This window comes from Lingula anatina, chromosome 2 (assembly GCF_051362555.1).
Source record: "Lingula anatina isolate TDL-2025a chromosome 2, LinAna3.0, whole genome shotgun sequence".
In the NCBI taxonomy this organism is placed as follows: Eukaryota; Metazoa; Brachiopoda; class Lingulata; order Lingulida; family Lingulidae; genus Lingula; species Lingula anatina.
In genome coordinates, this window is record NC_141768.1 from 5,078,711 (window position 1) to 5,100,262 (window position 21,552).

At 36.3% G+C, this 21,552-nt stretch overlaps 1 protein-coding gene across 2 annotated transcripts in view; it reads left to right on the forward strand.

Moving 5' to 3' along the window:
• The window catches only part of LOC106159833 (uncharacterized), a 34,097-nt gene that overhangs the window by 8,672 nt on the left and 3,873 nt on the right, over nt 1–21,552 (forward strand). Inside the window, exon 5 of one of the 2 annotated variants that reach the window (XM_013536246.2) lies at nt 8,312–8,374. The exons of the other annotated variant lie outside the window; for it this stretch is intronic. Within the exon in view, the coding sequence (XP_013391700.1) occupies nt 8,312–8,374 (63 nt within the window). The remainder of the gene's footprint in view (nt 1–8,311; nt 8,375–21,552) is intronic. 2 annotated transcript variants of the gene reach the window in all.

Below are 21,552 nucleotides of genomic sequence, written 5' to 3' on the forward strand. Positions count from 1 at the left end.
ATGGATGTTGCTCACTACCCTAGAACTTTTTTCTTATTCATTAGTATCATGCACTCTGCTCTGTGCAAAGATGGTTTAGAAAGAGAAGAAATATCATCTTTCAGAGGTCTGTTCTCACCTCACCCCTGTTCCCCCCTCTTTGACCCCCATCAGGTGTTTGTGTTACTTGCACCATCAGGTAATCGGGAACTATGACATGCACAAGCTGGTAGCAGGTATAAGAATGGAGTACATGATTATAGTCACTTATCCTGAGTACCCATAATTGCCCATCGGTTTGGTGCTGCTTACCCCTAAATTAAAAGTGCAGTGCAATTTCCTTCCAAAGAACACCTTTGAAAAGTACATATTTGTCTAGTGAGGTGATGCCATGGAGCTGGTGTCTTGTACTTGGTTCTTCCTCCACTTCCCATCCCCCCTGGACCTCTCCAGAGGACTAACAGTACAGCACAGGAGATGCATAGATCTGATTACAGAGACACTCACAGTAAATCCTATTTTGAAAATCAATCCCTATCATACACCAGTGTATTTTGTAAGGCACACATTTGGCTTCAGTCCAGATTTCAGATTGCAAGGTTCCCTAAGGAAGGGTAGTCATTATGAAGAGAAGAAAATATGGAAAGGAAAAGGGTGATAGAAAAGCCGGTGCACTTGGCATAGGTGAACTTGTGTAGGTTGGAAATTATTATGTATTCTTGGTGTTGATTTAAGTAACATTAGAGCTTGAGATGGGAGAGGTGATAATGACAATGTGAAGCTGCATACCAAATGAAATGACAAAGAGAACTTGACGAGATATTCTTTTTAAAAAACTTAGGCCAGGTTCATTGGCAGTTTTAACTTAATCATCGTCCCTTGAGGACTGAGATGGAAAGCTCACTTGCAGCAGAAGGTCTGGCCAATTGTCTTAATGAACTGAAATCAGATATTTTTTCTTCTGCATCATTTATATATGACAAACTGCACCCAGATGGTCGGTGTCACAGAAAGGGATGATCAGCAGTATACTGTGGCATGGCTTTAAGCTTCTTGGTAAGATTTTCTTGCAAAGTTTAATGAATAAAAATCTTCTAATTTCCTGAGAAAGAGTCTATCAACAACTGGGATCAATAGTTATGTCAGTGAGCTGAAGAGGTCGGGGCCTTTGGAGGAAAGAAGGTGATAATTGAAGAATCTTAAAGCTAAGGGTTACTTAACTTTTAACCCTTCTGGGGAAACTAAACCAGCACAGTGGTTAGTTTTTCCAATCTTCCATCTAAACCTGCAAAAGCCATTTAGGCGATTGACACTGTGAACTCTCCATTGCTCCATTCCCCTTTCAATTACTCCAGTGATTTCCAAGGTCTCTCATGGCCAGTTGTTCCTCATAGATTTAAGTCTGAGCTATAGGTGTCATCGTTTTAGACAGGTAGAGGTCGACCGTCTGACTTATTTTGCCCCTGTTTAACATACTTGGCAAAATTGACATAGGCTAGCTCTGTCTGTGCCCTGCATATATTTTTTCCAAAGAAGGAATGGCAATGGATTAATGCCTAAAGTATATTGGCAGGCATCTTTTTGTAAGTGACAGTTAAGATATATAGCTTAGCATAACCTGTTAGCTGAGCTGAGTTGATTTATAGACTGCTAAAAATATTTCAGAGAATTGAGAAGGTGTAAATTGTTTGGATAAATGTATTTGGATTATGTCCCCTGTTTTGGATATAAATAAAGATATATTAAGCAATTAACCTTTAAATTGAATTTTGTCATGCGTAAATCATTTGGATGTCAAGAGTAACAATAAAATGTATTTTGTTTGTATGAGGTATTCTCTATAATTGAAAAAACTTTGAGATTACGGTGGGAATATTATCTGCCTCATAATAAAGTTTGATATCGTAATACTCCTTAAACTCATTGGTATTCTAAGAAGACTAGATAAAGTCTGGAATATTGTCTTGTAACTGGGTCTGATGACCTATTAATTATGGGTTGAACTTTTTTTCTCCCATCCTTTCCTCTTTCGCTTGTCACGAATAGGGTACAATTAATAAGTATGGATTTCATAAATGTTCCTAGCATATCATCATTAAAGACAGTCTCAGTGGGTTAGATTAATGTATAGAAGCAGGTTCTATGTAAAACTTTGGTCAGATTTGTGTTTTGTGAGATTGTTTATTATTATATTAATAAGTCTGGGTCACAAAAGTTCTGTTTAGACAACTAGAATAAAAAATTAGAAAACGAAAACTATTTATCATGATTTCAGAGCACAGCCGGAAGTACCTCCGGCTCAAGGTCACGACCTCGATTTTCCCACGCTTACGACCAATCACAGCAGGCTTCAGTCAGAATGAGATAGACGTCATAGTAGGCTTGTTAAGGGGTCAAACGCTGCATTTTATAGTACTACAGAGCGAAACTTGTCAGACGTGTAAATGCCGCCTGTCCACCTTTTCGGTACATGTACCGATCAAAAACAGAAAACGTAAAGCCCAAAACGCTCTGATACACGTAACCAACTTTGTATGAGCACAAATAGTGTCATTTATTGTGAACAGGATAATATGATAATGAGACACACTTGAGACCTGTGAAGCGCATACTCACGTGTCGAGGAGTAGTTTCGCCATTGCCTCCTAACTCAGCTTTAAGTGTCCTCCACCGCCCCACCTCCCTCCCAACATACAACAGTCTGAGTGCTTCTTCGTCTGTCTCTAATTTTCTTTCGTATCTTTCGAACTGGAGTGGCTATTTTCTTTCGTCCCCTTTTGTCGCTCTCCTCTTCAGACTTGACGCGTGTCTCCATGTTTGCTGTTTTGGCGCCAAATAGTAACATCCGGGTCTCAGCCGTAGTACTTCATTCATAGTAAACCGCGAGACTTAGCGAGAAATTGCGCGTTCTGAAGCCGTACTGTGAGGTGGTAGCTGAGTATTTAAGACGAGTCGTCTTTTATTATTTAATGGAACTTAAAAACGGTATTAGGTAGCTTCATTTTCTGAACGGTTTTGGATACGATATACCTTGATGGGGAAATTGGTGAGATTTTCAGGAAAATTCATTTTCGTGCTATTTTAAGGGTTTAACGCGCTGAGACTGTCTTTAATTGTATTGGCGAATTTGCAAGAAGTGTAATTTTCCAGCAAGTTATCCTCTTTCAATTTTTTTCAATCTTATAACACTGGAAATTGGTAATTACTTAGATTAGAAAAGAAAGAATAGTCGGGGGGGGGGGGTGTGAGAAATGTTTAAAGTTTCATTTTGAAATAGCTAGCAAAGTCAAGCAGATAATTTCATTCGTTGTCAAGTTTCGATGTAAAGATCTCATGTGTCATGAACATTGACTGGTTTCATGTCCTCTATGAAGTTCTCCTGTTCGTGCAGCAGCCCTATAGACTCCTGATCAGCATTACCTTATGAAACATTTTCTCTTCTCAAAGGCCATCAGCCTCAGATCCTGCTGGGGCTTTGGATTACATTTATGGGAAAGTTGTTTATTAGAACTGGTTTTTGCACCAGTGACAATGGACACTTGGGCAGCATTTTAGCCTTCTTTGATTAAGTCCAAATTGAAGTCCACAGTGCAATGGCCAGCATTTGTCAGGGATTTAATGAGAAAAAAAACATGATGGATTACAGTTCTGTGTGGAAGGCACGGAATTGTTGTGCATGGACATACAGTGTTTTTACAATGGTTTTGAAAACTATGGTCGTTTATAAATGAAATAACAAAAATATGATTATATTTTGTAGCTCTTTTTGAATTTCAAAGCTGTAAGCTGATACATGAAAACTGCCCATCTCCTCTCCCAGTGATCCCTCCCCCCCCCCCCCCCCCAAATAAAAGAAAAGGATACTACTTGTTTTAGTTGAGTCTTGTATAGAATCTAAATCTACATCTCGTAAGCAAATTCCATGAACTCTCTGCTAACAAGCATAAAACACACCTGTTTTGAGAGAGGAATTGCATAATGTCTTCATTATTAAGTACAAAGGGGTTAAAAATATGGTCATCCAAGGGCAGCCTGGGCCAAGTGTTATTTGTACTGACTCATGCTGTCAGTGGATGGTCAATAGAAAATTATATCATGTTAGTTAATTCTTGAGGCCAAAAATAATGCCTGATTACATTTTGTTTGCCCTCTTCATTGATTATCATTCAAGAAAAAAGCAGCCTTACATTGGCAAATGGCATGGGTTATAACTTCATTCATTACTGTTTGAAAGCAGGGATTCGGTGGACTCATTATTGAGCAAATGTCGACCAAACTTGACAGATGCACAAAGATGCATAATAGCTGGTGTATAAAAAGGTTATGCCATTTTTTGATTTCCTATATTTGGGATGTTTTTCTTAGTTGACTTTATTATTACTTTCCCATTTAGGCGCCTCGAGTCTAGATGTTGAATGGAAAGACAGAAAAGAAATATTGAATAACAGATGGATGGACTGCTGAAAAACATTGTTATCATGATAATAGCATTGCTGTAAATGAAAATATATACAAACATAGGCCGCGCAGTTGAAATGTGTTAAAATGTTATGTCTTTAACGGCCTTAGTGGTTTCAAAACCCAATAATTTCTGGCAATTGCTTAATGGGATTTGGATAAATAGCTTCTCTTTTAAATTGTATGAACAGCGTATTGGAATAGAGGGCCCCACATTAACCACACAGCCTGTTGCTAGGAGTCTTGCTTTGGTGTACTGTTTACTGGGGACTTTGTAATGGTCCTAGGTTCATTTGCCTTGTGTTCTACCTTGACTATATCAGACTACATTACCAGTTGCTAAGCACAGGAATTTACATAGTAAACTGTGTTCCCTCTGGAGAAATTTATCCACACTCAGATAATAGAATCAATACTGCCCATAATTTTTGGCAATCATTTGTTACATGGAGAATTATGAAAAATGTGGAAAGTATTGGGGATTGAGATTAGACTGTGAACACAAAGGCTGATAACACGTTTTTGGTATTTACGAAAATATTTTTCGAAGAGAGCTTGATTGTGTGTGCAAACCCAGCCCAGTCAGTTTACAAGTTATCATTTGATCAAACTTCCAGGCTTGACAGCTGCTTGTTTTGTAGGTGTGCCAATTGTCAACTGCTTAAGGCACTTTTTGATAGCCCCTCATAAAAAAAACCTAAGGCAAAATGGCATTTGTCCCATTATTGATGAGAGATGGTTAAGAAAACACTGGAGCCAACTAGTTATGAGCTAGATAGGGGTGGGGGATGATAGGTTTATAGACCCGTAAGAAACCATCTATCAAATGCATTTTATCTATGTGCAAAGAATCATTATAAGCTGACACAAAAAAAAAAACATCAGGTAGCTATGAGCTAAATGAAATAAGTTTGATGAGTGATAAAATTAAAATATATGGAAGAAATAATTTGCACATCATTTTGAATGTGTGTGCTGGTTGATTTAATCACTAAACACCAGAGAAATATATGTGAAAGAATATTACATAACTGGTGGCAATCCTGCCCTACATGTCACCAGATATATGTTTATTTGTTAAAGGCATGACAGGCAATAAAATCCATAAGCTATAAGGGTGCATGTAGTTATACTTGGCAGTGTTGTACACTCACATAGCTCAATATAAATGAACATTTTGTTTACTCTGTCTGATCCTCTACTGTCACCGTGAGCAAAGGAATGTTGACATACTCTTTGACATGACACACACATGATTGCTTTCTCATTAGTACTGATAAAATTCTGCTTTGCATGCAGATGGTCTACTGTTATAAGTGGTTGTCAGCCATGTGCATTCTTGATTAACTTTCCTTACTGTAAGTTACTGTTATGACACACATGGCACCCAATCATTTATATGTAGTTCCTGCTCCTTTGTGTAGAAGTGATAACTAAATTGTATGCAAATACATCCCAAATCTCTGGCATGATGCACAAATCTAAGTGTAAATCACTTAATGTGACGCAAGTTTTGTTAATAATAGGAGCAGCTAAGCATACATGTCATCTGTCTGCTTTCTCAAGACAGTCTTTTTTGACCTTTTTTTCCTCACACACCAGAGAATTGAAAACAAGAGGAAATGGAAATGCTGCATTTTGAACAGCAGATGACACTCACAACAAAAGAAAATGTTTTTGAAAAAAAAGAAGGTATAATTTTCAATAAGTCTTTTTTATGCCTTTTCTTCTTTATGCTGCATTTAAAGTGAGATTGGTTATTTAAGAAATAAAGTCTGTTTACACTTGTCTCTGATGCTTGGTTTTTACCAAAAACATTCCCACTTGACATAGTGCCTGGATTTTATAATTTACTTGGCATTATTCAAGTAAAACTCCCTGTAGACGGCCATAACAAAGAATGGTGTAGTATGGATTGATGTAATTGGTTTCTAGCAGAGTGTGTCTGTGTAAAACCAATACCATTTGCAGAGAAAATGGGAATAGATTTACCGTATGCCAACCACTTTATTTAGTACTATCAAGTCCTGCAAATGAAGTAAGTAGGATATGGGAATGATAATCAAGATTTACTCTGCTCTCAGTTGCTATGTGCAAATCTTTGTTATGTAATACATTGTTATTGATCAGGAAAATCAAATTTTAGATCATATACAGCTCCTAACTTCCACAATATGTCTACTAGGGACAAAAGGAAAAAAAATGAGCCTTCTGAGCCAGCTGCAGTGCTCTGTGTCCTTGTTAGTTATATGACAGAATTAAATGCCAGGCTTTGATTTTAGACAGATGATAATCTAATTGAAAAAAAAACAAGTTTTTATTGAAGGTTTAATGACTTGTTAATAATCAGCGTTCTAAAAATTCACAAGGATTATAAAGTTTCGAGCATATATGTGTGCTTGAAGATATTTGATTGCAAAATTGGAAAGAATTTCGGTGGCATTTTTGTTCCTATAAGTATGAGGCAATATCAGGTCTGGGATGTGCCATTTTTGGAAAACAATTGTTTTCTTGATTATGTGTGCATGCTCTACTGCCTGGTGCAAGTGTATTTTTTTAAGAATCCATCTGTTTCAAAATCATAGGAACCTCTTTTCCTGCCTCTGTTTAACTGACCCACACCAAGTGGCCTCTGCATCATCATTGGTATTTTCAGTGAATTGATTTTGAGACTGCTCTGGGAGTATTGGTTTCTAATTGTTTTTCACAGCAGATTGATGGCAGTCTTGAGATGAACGACAACTTGGGGCCCAAGCAGTTAGGAAGAGAAAGGCAAGGGAAATTACTTGAGGAGAAAATGAAATATAAAGTGGCTATTGTCATTCTCGCTTTCTCCTAAGATATCTTTGGCTGATTGTGTTTGCCATTTGCTTGTCTGTTTCTACATAAAAGCCTTCATTCATACTTTTCAATATCAGTCAGACAATTCAAAGAACAGTTTGGCTAACTAGCCACTAGACATAAAAAAAAACCCTGTGGGTATATTATATTTTTAAAAAATATTTCACACAAGCCTCATTCAGACTGTGTTTACATTTGCAGAACCATGTTCTGTGTATTTGTACATCATGCACAGCTGTACATATTGTGTGTGAGTCATTTTATTTCCTGCTATTGAGATTTCGCAGTGAAAAGGGGATCTGGGGGAGGGGGGGTTACCACTGGTCAGTTTCCACTTGTTTGGTGCAGTCACATGGGTCTATCTAGGCAAGCTGTAGCTTGTAGCATGATGTAACTCTGCCATACATATGTCCAAAGTGAATAAAACACTGCCCTGGTATGTTTAGGTGTGTCATTCGTGGTCTTTTCCCCCACCACCTGTAATAGCCTTATAATGAGACCACTAATGGCAAGTATTTTGAGAAAGTGGCAAAGTAAATTGGATTCTCCATTTCTTCTTTGGTCACACTTATGATGCAACCACTCTTGATAATACATAATGAGGAAATATATGAAGTACTTTTGTTTCCAATATTTTTGCGTTTTTTTATGTGAACTGAAAAGAAAATTACATCTATGATATAATTTTGAGATATGGTGAGAGACTGGTCAATTTAACAAATGGTTCTCTCAGGTGCATATCTTAATAGGTATTGTTGTACTTGGACATTTGCAACTGTGATAGCCTCCTTAAAGAACTGTCCAGGGTATGAAAGCAATGAATTATGGAGAGAAAATATATTTCCTGTTTGTTGTGATAGGTTATGGTATTTTAGAGACTTAATATCTATGTCCATGTATGTGCTGTGAAAGAAAATAATAGAAATCTTGATTTATAAAATGAATCTTTTTTTTTTTTTAGTTGCCTAACCCTGTGAGTTCTGCAAATAATGTAACCATCATCATAATAAGACTTGTATATTCCTTTTTTCAGAAACCCCTGATGCGAAAGCACTGTGCACATGGCCTAGGAAGGGCAAGGATTGTCAAAATACGGGTAAGATAATCACTGCTCTTACTGTGTTATAATTGACAGACTGACAGAAGCTTCTCTAAGGTACAAAGAATATGGAAGATGTTGAAACCCTAGAGCATTCACTTCAAACTCATTTCTTAATAATATTCTTGAAGGCTGGCATGATTATTGACTGAGAAAGCTCTTCTGGGTTTGCCCATTACATGCATGGGCACAGCAACTCAAAGGGGTCGCTATTTGGTTCGAGCCTCATATCCGAAACATCACGTTGGGCTCGTGGCAATCTGTGCTGTAATCATAACGGCACAGCAGCACTTATTGAAACCTTTTAAATAGAAATGACAAGACGTCTCCCGTTATCTTTTGTTGGATATGCATGCCCTGTGCTCCAGAACACACACATCATACAGAAGGACTGCTTAGAAATTATTCTCTACCTGTGATGGGGACATTAGATATGCATTTTTATCCTGATAGGACCAATAATTTTCGCTTTAGTCATTCTTCACATTTCCACAGGCTTAAGTTTGCACAATCCCCAACAGCCATTAAAAGTGAATTGCTTGTTAAGGGAGCTGTAGATCGCCATTTATAAAGCGAGGCAAAGCTCCTTCCTCCTGTGATAATTTAACTCTAAGCTTTACTCTGTTTTTATTCTCTTCTTCTGGGGATTTAGAAAATGTTTTCAAATTCCATGGCTTTGTTGTACCTTTGGCAATTGTTAAAGCAGTGAGTGTTTTCAGGAGATGGTTAAGGGTTTGTTATTATGGCTCATAAGATCCCTTAATGCCTATGGGCTACCAAGACCTGCTTAACTTTTAAAGGAAAAGGAAGTACTATTTTGTACTAAAGTTATGCTATAGTTTTGTGATTGATCCTCAAAGAAACGGGTGAACTTCTATCCCGAAGGTTCGATATTTTGAAGGTCCGGAGTTCCAAAGGTTTGCTATTCCAAAGGTACAGATAGAATGTAAAGATAGTACAAAGATAACAAAATTTCGCAGGAGTGAACACTGACCTCCGTGGACATGTACAGAAAACAAAATGGCTTCTTTGACATGGAGGTCATGCTCACCCCAGTTACGCAACTAATTCAATTCCTGAAGCAAACCTATCGAACCTTTGGAATAAAAAACTTTTTTTTTCTTCAGAATAGCGGTCAATTTTAGATCAAGGCTCCTTAAGTTTTCTGAATAGTGAACCTTCAGAACATTGAGTTGATCCCATAGAAATTATGACTCCAAGCTGCTATATTGAAAATATTTTTACTGCATAACTTGGTGGAGATAGATGGCAATCAATTTCTGTCATAGTACTAACAAAAAAAATTTAAACTTGATTCAGAAAGCAACTTTACATGCAGTGTTTTCAACAAATGGAAAATGCAAAATACATGATGGGCATTAACGAAAAGGCATTGAAAATGTTGTCAGAATGTGTTTTAATGGAATTTTTTGTGTTCGGAAGCTTTGAAGGTGTGATCAGTTTTGAATCAATAAGCATTTGAACATGTGGAACTCAACAAGCTTAGTCATAAGTAAAGGAAACACACAAGTATTTGAAAAAAAAAAAAAGCATTGATGATACTTAAAGCCCCCTTTACACTAGATGACATCCTTTCCACATCCCATAGTACGGCCCTGGCCCCGTTTGAGAGTAAAATAAATAATAATTCTTAATATGCTGACAACTGGCCAATCGTGAAGCATTCATTCTGCAACCAAAGCGATGCTTGTACCTCCTTTCTACCAACACAGCGGTGCCAGTATCATGGTCGCACAAAGGACGCAAAAAGGTGGTTTAAGTTAATCATGGTCCACTTGTAAACAGTTGTCATATGTTTTATACCTTCAATACATGATATGGCTAGGATATAATAAAAGCAATTATGCATGCATGAAGGAACAGCAAAATAGTGTCCATGTTATACTAAACAAGGGAAGGTGGAAGCTAAAGCTGGTTAATGGTTTTGAAGGAAATGGCTTCAGCTTACCTGTGCCGTTGAGTCTAAGTCCTGCTGAGGTTTTGTGCCATAACTCATATGTTATGTAAAAGAAAATGTGAAGAGGGCCTATTATCCTACCATTCTTGTAGAAATGTTCTGAAAATGATTTGATGCACACAAAAAGAATTGTGCATTTTATGAATTCCTTTTCACCTCTGATGTAAAGATTGATAAAATAGATTTCATAAAGATAGAGAATAGATTATAGCAAAAACTTTTATTTTTTGCTTATAGCTTGGGACTAAATATACATATCCATAATCCTTGTATAGCATTATTGGTTATTGCTTTTGATACTTACTGAATTATTTTAATCACAGATTCACTAGTCCTTGTTTTAATGAAGAAACAAATGAGTGTTTACCCTAAGGACATGTAAACGAAAAATAGGGATTGAAGTAATGCTTTGGGACCTTTTCTATGAAAAACCAGTTGAGTGGTGATTCCACCCAGAAGTTAGTTAGAATTTGAGTGGTTCTTTAGCTATCCCTTTGGACTCCAATGTTTGTTCTCAGGTGATTGAATGTCATACCAGTAATGCATTTCTAAAGAGGATGTTGCATGTATTTGATCAATGCTGTTTTTTGAAGTGCAACTGGACATGGCAGTATAATTTAACATGCCTTGTTTTACCTGCTTTCCACACGCAGGGTTTGACAAATCTACGATCTGGTTGCCTATAGGGAGCAAGACAGACGGGGAAATTGATGCTGAAATTGCATGCATCTACCTTGGAACTTCCTGATTTCTGAATTGAATGACAGGTTGACTGATCTAAATGTTTTGTTTAATAGGATTGGGTGTGCCCATGTTTTTTTCTACATTTCATGAGATCTATGCATTCAATCACTTCCTCAAAATTTTACCAACACGGCACCTGTTTGCAGCTAGGATCCTAGTTTGCAGGGACTGAAAATTTCAATCTTGTATATTCAAATTTGTCGTAAAATGTCTGTATGTAATCTATTACAAAAGTTAAGAATGTTGAAGAAAAAAGGATTTTGTTTTTAATAGTATAGCTTTCCTTTTTATTTTCCTTTAAAAGTTGTGTTCTCTTTCAACATTAACCTGAACTAATTCACTTCACTGGTAATGTTGAATGGAATCATTTGTCATCCTTCCAGAAAATAATTTTGTGAATCTATTTGGTAAAGTGTATTCTTGGAACATTGTATTCCAAGCTATTTGACCTTTGTTAAGATCGGGAAGGGAGTGTTTGAAACTCACTTGACATTTCCCCAGAAAATAAAAGAAATTGGCTCAGAAATTGTTTTCAGGAACTAAAGAAGATTTAACCTAAACCCAAGCTATTAGCAATTTTCTTCCAGTATAAACACCTTTCGGTGATGAGTGGCTTGCCTTAGTGAAATAAAGTAAGTGCCATTCACATTAAGGAATGAATTTAGTGGTAAAAGTGATAAAATGTAAATGCCAATTGACTAGAAGGCAGCAATATTGTTAAGCTATCAGTTTTGTTTGGTTACCATACCATTTCATTGGCCAAGATTTTATTCATCTTAGGGTTAAGAAACACTTTTCCAAGCAAGAGACCTCCTGATCTGAAGTTTACGTATGAAATTAGTTATCTCGAATTGCCAAAACTATTTTTTCTCATTTCTTAATTATCCCTTCCATGCTTAGCTTTCAGGCAATTTCATTGTAAATGGTTATACATGTATATTTAAATTAATACATCTGTATATCTTGTGAGCCATAAGGCCTTGCCTGGGAAGTCATGCAAGCTGAGCATGCTCAAGTACGCTTCAGATAAGGTGACTAATGAGAAGCCCTGGGTCTGTGTGGATGTTAGTACTTATACCCCAAGCAAAGGCCAAGAATACAAAATGAAAAGTCCTTGGAGCGATATTTAATTGACTTGGAAATGGCGCAAAGTTTAATCAGCACTTGGTCAGCATGAAGTGGGACCAGGGGTGTTAGCAAGTGAAAGTGGCTGCCTGCCGAGTGTTAGGAGCTAGTCTGCCATCAAATCAGTAATGAAGTTTGTCAAGCTCAGGGCTAGTAAAGTGGCCGCAGTATTTGTTCAAGGGGAGAAGGTCCTCATTTATTTTCCCCAGAACAAATGCTTGGCTTGGCACAACATTTTTGTTGGCACATTGGGGCAGTGAGCCATCTTTTTTACCCAAAAACCTTCTAAGAACCAGAAGGTCAGTCTATATTTCTGTGCTCTAATTGAAAACTCTAGAAAAGAGACGAAAAAAATCTGAAACAACTTTCCTTCCTGTTTTGTTTGGTTTTGAACACACTTCAGTCTTGATGTTGCCAGCTGTTTTATGAGCCTCTCGAATCTGGTTAATGTGTTTTTTATCAACTTGGCATGTGCTTTGTCAGTTTTAATATACAGTATTGTTTTAACTGCACATTAAGCCACACTTTTTGCCAAATAAGGAGAGGTTGGGCACAAGTCACATTTCCTGGACACCTTATACTTGTTTTTCAACATTAGACAGCAAAATTAACTTAATACAACTTGTAGAAGATGCACATTGTCTAAATGCATTTACTTGAAAGTTGCCATTTGAATTCTATCTGAATGTTTACACTGTGACAAAGAAAATTAATAGCACATTAAGAAAATAACAATTTGTTACTTGCATCCTAAGATTAAGCATGCTGGCCAACACTTCCTGATTTATACTTTCTAATTATTTAAAAGACTTCTGATATTTACATCATTATTGAGGGTGTGCTTGTGTAAGCAGCAGTGTCACAAAGAACAAGTTAGCAATTTTGCCTGCTACTTGTCCTGGCATCATGATTGGCATACAGAACAACTTCTTTGGGGCTACCTGCAGGAGATTTTCCTATTTCAATGCTGTAATGGTGCCTAGTTGGTGCAACTGTGAGTCTCTGAGGCCTGGGAACCCATAAGTAACAGGGAACGAGCAGGCTCGCTCTGCATTGATAAGTGGGGATTTCGTGTATTCATCTCTCCCGGCATAAATATTATCAAGACACGGTATCCCTCAGAGGGATAGAGAGGAGGAAATTATGTCCATGCTCATCACTCAACCTAAAGGTTAAGATTAAAATAATTATTGTCTGCTGTTAGCAAAGTCGGGCACCATGTCTTTTTTGGCCATAATTTGGGGTCCTGTGTGTGGAGAGCTCAGTGATCCGCATCAGCTGTAGGCAGGTGGCTACAATGGACTATGACAGATTATGTCTTCTTTGTGTGACTCGACCTAAAACTATATGCCCTAAGTTATGTAGCGTGAGGTGACCTGAACTCTTGTTCTTTGTTTGTGTTGGTCTTTTGACATCAATTTGTTGTTTGGATATGACCACATCTCTGATAACCTTCAGGGATGTGTTGAAGGAAATATGACACTTAATCGGACACAGTTGAACCCAGTATAATGGAAGTTTGCCCAAAAAGTCCCATTGTGTGTAGATTTCACTTTTATGTCATTTTTATTATACTGATTTAGCCTGAAGATTTTTACAGGTTCACTACAAGCCTGGATTCATTCAGTAATTGGAATATTATGAAAAACGTAAAAGGAAATGTCCAGCATTTCTTTTATCCTATATTTATAACTTCCCTGTGATGGGATTCTTATCGGCATCTTTAATTTTGTTATTTAGCATATCCCATTAAGCATGCATGGCAGAATTTGATTATATCAAAAGCTTGATTTGCTGAAGCTCCCTGTGAACTTCTTCATTTCTTTAAGGATGTTTTGCTCATGTATTGTATCACCAACTATATATGACACTGTTTTGAACATTCATTTTTATTTTGTATGAACACTGTTTATTTGTGTAATGTTTATTAGTTTATTAGCCAAAAATAAAATCATATTCAGTAGCTGCTGGATAGATAAGTTGGTTATGCTGAAAATTGATGTTTTTTTATTTGAAGCATTGTATAAAGCTATACGAGAGAACTGATGTAGTTGAGAAAATGTGTTCTTTACATTAGAATACAGATATTTGATGTTGAAGTGTTTGTATGGGGAATTTCTGCTTGCTTTCTAGGTAGATAGCCATATAAGTAACTTTGAACTTCTTCAGATGATTTCCCCCTATATTATGATTGCACCTTTTGAATGTGGTACCAAAAGTTGAATGTGGTTTAGGATAGTTGTTTTCATGAGTTAGTTCAGAGCCAGGATATAAGCTTGTTGAAATTCCTGCAAAGCCTGTTTTTCTAGTTTTATTTATTAAAGGAAATGAAATAGAGGCAAGTGTTTTTAAGGCTGCAGCAGGATACACATCATCATGGTGTTGTGTTTGATAAAATGCACTCTCTACTGGCAGAAATATCAGTATCACAAATTATGATAGCCACGAGTTACTGCACACATTATTCTGATGTTTGTGCACCCACATCTTCGCTGGCACTGCAATGAAGCTTACCATTACTAATCTCACTTAATTTCTACAGATTACAAGAACAAGATTTGATTTAGAGCCATTGAAGAGTAATAAGGAGATATCCTGGATGAGCTTATTTTGATACAACAGTGTTAAATCTTCTGGAACGCTATCTGTTTTCTTAAATCCCTAGCCATTATCTTGCAGTCATTTAGTGCAGCACACTCATCAAAAATGTAGAAATACTGATTGCGTTGTACTATGGATGTCTGTTACATAGGATGGATTGGTGGAAAATGATGCTACTGCACCTGCTTACACTTAAATAATGCTCAGTGAAGTATTGGATTCTCCTCGTTGAGTTATGGTTTGTATTATCGTTAATATCAGCTCCAAGTAATGATGATACAAAATGTATTTTGTAGTACAAAATATGCACAGACATTTGCACAAACGTGATATTGAGGAGACTAAGATTAGCATGTCTTAGCAATACAGTACGGGCTAATTGAGAAAGAAGATTTGCATATGCTGGTTGCACTTTATTAAAGTGAAGCTTAGATCAATGCAAAAAAAATAATAATAAAAAAAAACAGAAGATTGAAATACCATCTCCACCATCATTTTCTAAGGTGTTGCATGCAATAAGGTGCAACAGAACACTTGGTGGTAGAAATTACTAGCAGGTGCTGTGTGACCTATTATTATAGCCCTAGGTAGGACTTCCCCTTTCCCCATGCTAATCATGAAAACTTGGCATCACAACTTGGCAAAGGATTGTACAATTTAACCTTACCTATGCCTGATGTTGATTGTTACTTGGAAAAGAATAGCTGTAGGTAGACAACTTTATTTGATGCATATTATATTTTTTTTCTGTCAAGTGTTATCCTTATTTTTTAGAAAAAAAAAGTATTGAAGATATCAACAGGTACAAACGTTATACTGAATCTTTTAAGGCCTTTTTGTTCTCAATATTTAATAATCTATTCTTAGCTATGTGCGCAAAAAATAAGTAATAAAGCTAAAAATATGGATATTGAGGTAGAAATAGATGCAGTATTAGACAGAACCCTCCCTTCGTTATGGTGAGTGATATATGGTTCTGATAATGGGTGTAAAATAGGCACAGCCAAAATTGCTTTCACAAGGACCCACTGTTTTCATACAGGCGTTTTGCCATCTAAAACACTGTCCAGTCACACTGGGGAATACCAATTCCACATTTACACTCCAGCTATTTATCCATCATACTCAATTAATTTTAAACTATGATACATACAAAACCGAAACTCAAATAACTTCAGTGAGGCAAAATCTTTTTATGACTCTCAACAAATGTGTTTTGATGAATATTGGAAATGTATCTAGGTATCAAAGAATGTTTTCTTTTTAAGGGATAACATAGAAGTGTGTGATCTAAAAGAAAGGTCTGAAGTAATGGTCAATAATGGCAGGATTCCTACTTGATGTATCCTGTCAGTTCAAACAGAAGTTAACTGATAAATGCTTCCTGTGATATAAGCTACCATTGTCTAAAAATGACTTGCAGCTTTTGTCAAGACCTTCAATGTTGTAAAGTTTAAAGACATGTTGGCAAATGTATCTATTATATATTAGGTATATGCATACGTGCATGTAGATACATAAGTGGAAGATTTGATCAGCCTGATTATTTGATGTTTGCCAGGTATTTTCATTTTGAAAACCTTTGCATTTCTGGTCATTGTACAGTAGTGGTAGATTTTTTGATTACTGTGTGTATTCATTTTGGAATAGTGAGCAGAACAAACGCAGAGAAATAATTTCTATTTGAAGCAAGAAAAATGTATATATGACAGTGTGCGAGCAAAAGTATCAAGCTCCATCACTTATTCTCAAAGCATAATATACAAATATACAAATGTTGTTTGCTGTATTTTCTGAAAATAATAGCCTTGATGTTGTCTTTACAATTCCATGATGGTCAGTACTGATTTCCGACATCAGTTTTCACTCACTCATATCCTAATTCTCCATATATGTACTTTCCTGCACTAACATGCACTCATTTAACATCCAGTGTTTTGGGATTTTACTATTATGGTGCATAAGGTACTACCCAAGATAGCTGAAACTGTCATAAAATCAAACAAAAATTTTTCAGGATTTGGTAGGGAGTGGGACCAAAATTATGACAGTCCAGATTTTTATTAGTGGAAAAGGCTGGATATGATGGAATTTCTTTAATAATGGCATGTAAATGTGGTCGGCTCTTCAAAAATAACACAATTCAGGGCTGAGATATGCAACTAAGCATAAAATAAAATCAAGTGATATGCTGCAAGATATGGAGAGGAGTCAGGTCTATATAATGAATGATATTCCACAGATCTGCTATAAAAAAAAAATGTAGAAAATTGCTCTAAAACTAGCTGCTGTGATGAAGGTCTGCTATCCCAAATGGACAGGGTTCTGTATTCTGAAGGGTTTGCTATGATGAAGATTTGGTATTTCAAAGTATATTGGTGCAATAGTTGCATAATGGGGACCAGCTTTGTTATAATTATGCTTGAAGCGCAATGTTAATATCTGCTGCACATTGCATTTCGCAAAAATGCTTCGACTTTTATGACATAAGTACTCACTTGCGATATGTTTACTATAGTTTGTTTGCCATCTTTGTGCTCTGTCTGTACTTTACATGTATTTCGGCAGAGTGAACCTTCCTCATAGCTAACTTTCGGCATACCAAACCTTCGTCATACAGAAGTGCACCTTTGGGGGGAAAGTGGAATCAGATATAATGGCAAACTAGTGAGTGCAGTGTGAAAATGAAATGAAAAGCTGATAAAATCTATCCACAGATCTTAAGTTGTGTTGAATTACAGTTTATTGCACAAGGGCTATATATATACAACAAAATTATTTCACCATGTTAAGTTTTGCATGTCACTTTTTTCATTCCTTATTAAAATGACATTCCTGGTGCATAGAAGTTCACCCTTATTGCTGACACCACCTCACGTGGATTCTAGCATGTTTTTGTAGTCTTGTATATCGTCATGCAGAGCAGACTACTTCATTCTACCGTAGGCTATCTCCAATGATTTTCATAAAAAGGTTACTTTTGAAAAAATGATCAGACACGGAGGTTTATGGTTCCACCCTAATTTCTTTGTGGTTCAGGTCAGAAGGCAGACATGGAACAACCAACAGCCTGTGTTTTCTCAGGAACTATTGTAGTATATCAGTTGCCTGCCTTACCAGAAACCCAAATATTTATGATGGGTAGAACTCCATGAATAACCGCAGCCTCACAGTGGTTGCCATTTCCCTTAGCAGTGCACATATGATGAGGCACAAGGCCTGAAAGTCTCCAAAAATATTGATTTAATGGACAGAGTTTCTGCCCAGCATGTGTTTTATGATATTGTCTGGGGTCTGTGGACAGTTATTTAAGTGAATAGTGAATTCATGCCTTTCTCTCCTGCTGCTTGGGCAGGTATAGTGTCATATTTTAGTCCGATGTCAAGAAATGAATAGATTTAGATTTTTTCCTACTTTCTCATAGTCCACATGCTGATCTTTTTAAGTGGGAAAGTTGGGTATTTTATGAAATGGATGCAAACATGGAAATGAATCCATTATTGAATGGGTAAAAATCTGCTATATGATATATAGTGATCAATAGGTACTTATTACTGCATGTATGAAATCATTCTTAATATATGGATGCTTTGTTAAAAGGAGGTAGATTTCAAATATCAGTGGAACACACAAAGATATTAATGGCAACAATGTTAGATCAGGGTGGAGCTGTTCACCAAATGGTTTGCTCCTAAAGTAATGCATGGGTTATTGAGAAAATTGCCATTTTCTGACTCCATTGGTCTTTTTTTCACATGCAAGGGTTTATACACCTGCCATGCTCTTTCACATTGTGCTGACTGTGCAAAGTCTGAAGGCAACTACAGCAGAAATAATCTGTGGAGTGATGCAATCCACTGGGTGTTTTTCTCTTTTACAAAAATAATTGCCACCAGTATCCCATCTATCCCGCTGTTTGGATAGTGCATTGTATTGTGGCAGCTGGCACAAGTGACTTCAGCAGACATAGAAGCTTTGTGTAACAATTGTAGCAGGTAGAAAAACAAACAACATAATGGATAATGGATCAGATCAATAAGCCACTACAGATACTGCAACACACAGAACTGCAATGGACTGTATTCTATTAATGTCCAATTTTCTGTACAGTTTTGAAAGAATCTTCACACTGTGCATTTTTTTCAGAGCAATGAAGCATGGCACTCTACTTGCCTAGAGATACTTTGTTCTGTAGTAATTGGTGTTTTGCTTACATTGTTATGCAGCTTTATTTGGTTTACAGACAATAACATGAAATTTAAAAAAAAAGTTACCAGGAGAAATATTGATTGATTTTTTTTTTTTTTTTTTTTTTTTTTTTTTTTTTTTTTTTTTGGGTAATGATTTTTTTCATTGTGTAATCAGATCCATTTGAAATTTAAAAAATGCTCCTTCTTTTCATTGTCAGCATTTAATCTAAATCTTCAAAAAGCCATACAATCATGATTCTATGGTATAGGATAAGGTGACTTGAAACCATTATTTTATTTACAAAACATACCAGTCTGCTGGAAGAGATGTCTTACTTGGCTGCAAAATCCATTTACATATTCTGATATAATCTGAAATACAAAAGGCCCCCTTTTTCAGTTAGATGCAAGCAACACCAAGGCGTTTTTAGTGTCAAAAACATTTAAATTGATACCCAGGGAGGAATGTTGCATAAAATTGAACCAAAAATTAAGTGTTATGGATTAGAAGAGGAGATTGTAAACTCACGGGTGCTGGTTTCCTATGGATTTTACTTGTTACTAATAAAATTATATGTCGTCACCAAAATATTTCACTGATTATTACTCAACATGGTGGGTGTTTTGGGGCATGTGACACTGAAGTTTGATGTTCTTTTGTGTTCTGAAAATATATAGAAAAAAAAATTAAATATTGGCACACAGGAAGACGGTCTGCCATAAAATGCTGACTTGTTGTGTAGTCCTGTTAAAGTAAGCTTGCTAGGAACAGTTTAGTGAAAATAGCAGCCACATTCCCAACTCACTAGGATGCACAAACCACCTGCCATTTGCCAACTATAGCCCAGTTGTTTGTTTCAAGTGAAATGTGGGGGAATGGAAATTAAACTTTCAGAAACGAAAAAAGGAAAAGGAAAGAATATAGTCTTCTCAGTAGCAAGAATTTTGTAGCAGCTGATGGTTTATTTGCCTTGGTCTGGTAGGAGATGATTCTGCTTTGACAAAGCATTCTTCTGACTATGTGGTAACAGTTGAATGGGGGCATAACTATTTTTTCAGCTCAGAGAAACTGAATAGAAATGTGTGTTATTGTGATTCATAAGATGTTTTAAAGTGGAACTGAGGCATTCAGAAGTGCTCCAGCACCTCTGTTACCTATCACTGAACTATCACCCACAAACTTACGTCATACAGAAACTGTCTCTTCTTCTGTTTTAGTTGCATTCACCAAATATTCTCCCCAGGGAGGTGTAGAGTGACAGCTTATAGTATGCAACAAGGCCAAAATGACCAGGCTTCCTTTGAATTCTGAGTTTAATAGAATATATATATATATAACTTCAACCCTCTGGGTTACCATATCTCAATAAAGATTATTATAATTCTGGAAGAAAAGATGGTGCAAATGTCAGTTGTATTTTCTGCTGCAGAGTGCTAGCAGTGGGTATTATATATGTCAGTGTTCATAAGTGTGCACAGCAGTGATTGGCTGTTTGATGGGAGACCAAGTGTCATCTGCTGAGTTGCGTAATTTCTGAGTTTCCTTCCTGTCTTGACACCTGTTGGTCACTGCTCAATTAGTTTCAAAATAGCCAGTCACATGGTGGTCATTCTTTTATGAAAATAACTACTGATCATCATCTGCAAATGGAATTTATTCATTTTTAATTCGCTTCCTGCTACTTCAAATGGTCAGTATTATATGGAACAGCTCCACATCCGTATATTTGTCTCCTTGTAATAACCCAGTCCTTATCTGGAGTTAATGGAGGTTTCAGTGGACAGGTTTTGCAGATATCATTAATGGATCGGAATTTGATAAAGAATATTCTGCTGCTGGTCAGTGTAATTGTTCAAATTTCTGTAATTCAGACATATGGTCTCACAAAATCACTTAAATGTAAAATCTAGGGGTTAAGGGAGCACAGAGCAGCATTAATCTTTTCCTTACATGTGCCATGCCAGCATTTCAGGGATGTTCTGTTATTTTCAGACATCTGTTTTAAATATAGAACACACACACATGAATGCTTAGAGATATAGGGATGCTTTTTTTACATTTGTACATTTTTTAGCAATTTTTTTTATTCAACACATTTTCTCCATTAAATGAAAATGTAAATGTACATGGGGGATTATGAGCAAACTGCTTACAGATTACTGGGATTCCAAATTCTGGTCACATATTTGTACTTTCTAACTCTTTCAATTAGCATTTACATTGCCAATCATGGACTGATTAATTATCTGAATTCAAAATCCATTTAACCTGATGCATGATAAGAATATTGGTTTTTAGACTCATTTGCTTAGTAAGTAGACTTGTTAAAGTGCAGTATAAAAATTAAGATGAAAATCCAGTTGAGTTTTCATGAATTAATAAAATCAAAAGTAAGAGAGCTTTTTTTATAAATAATTTCATGAAAGAATTATTTTGTCTGATTTAATGCTGTAAAAATAAACAATAATCAGTAGATTTTTAGGTGAAAAAGTAGCTGTTACACATTTTGTTTGATTGATGATGTTTGTGAAGTGAA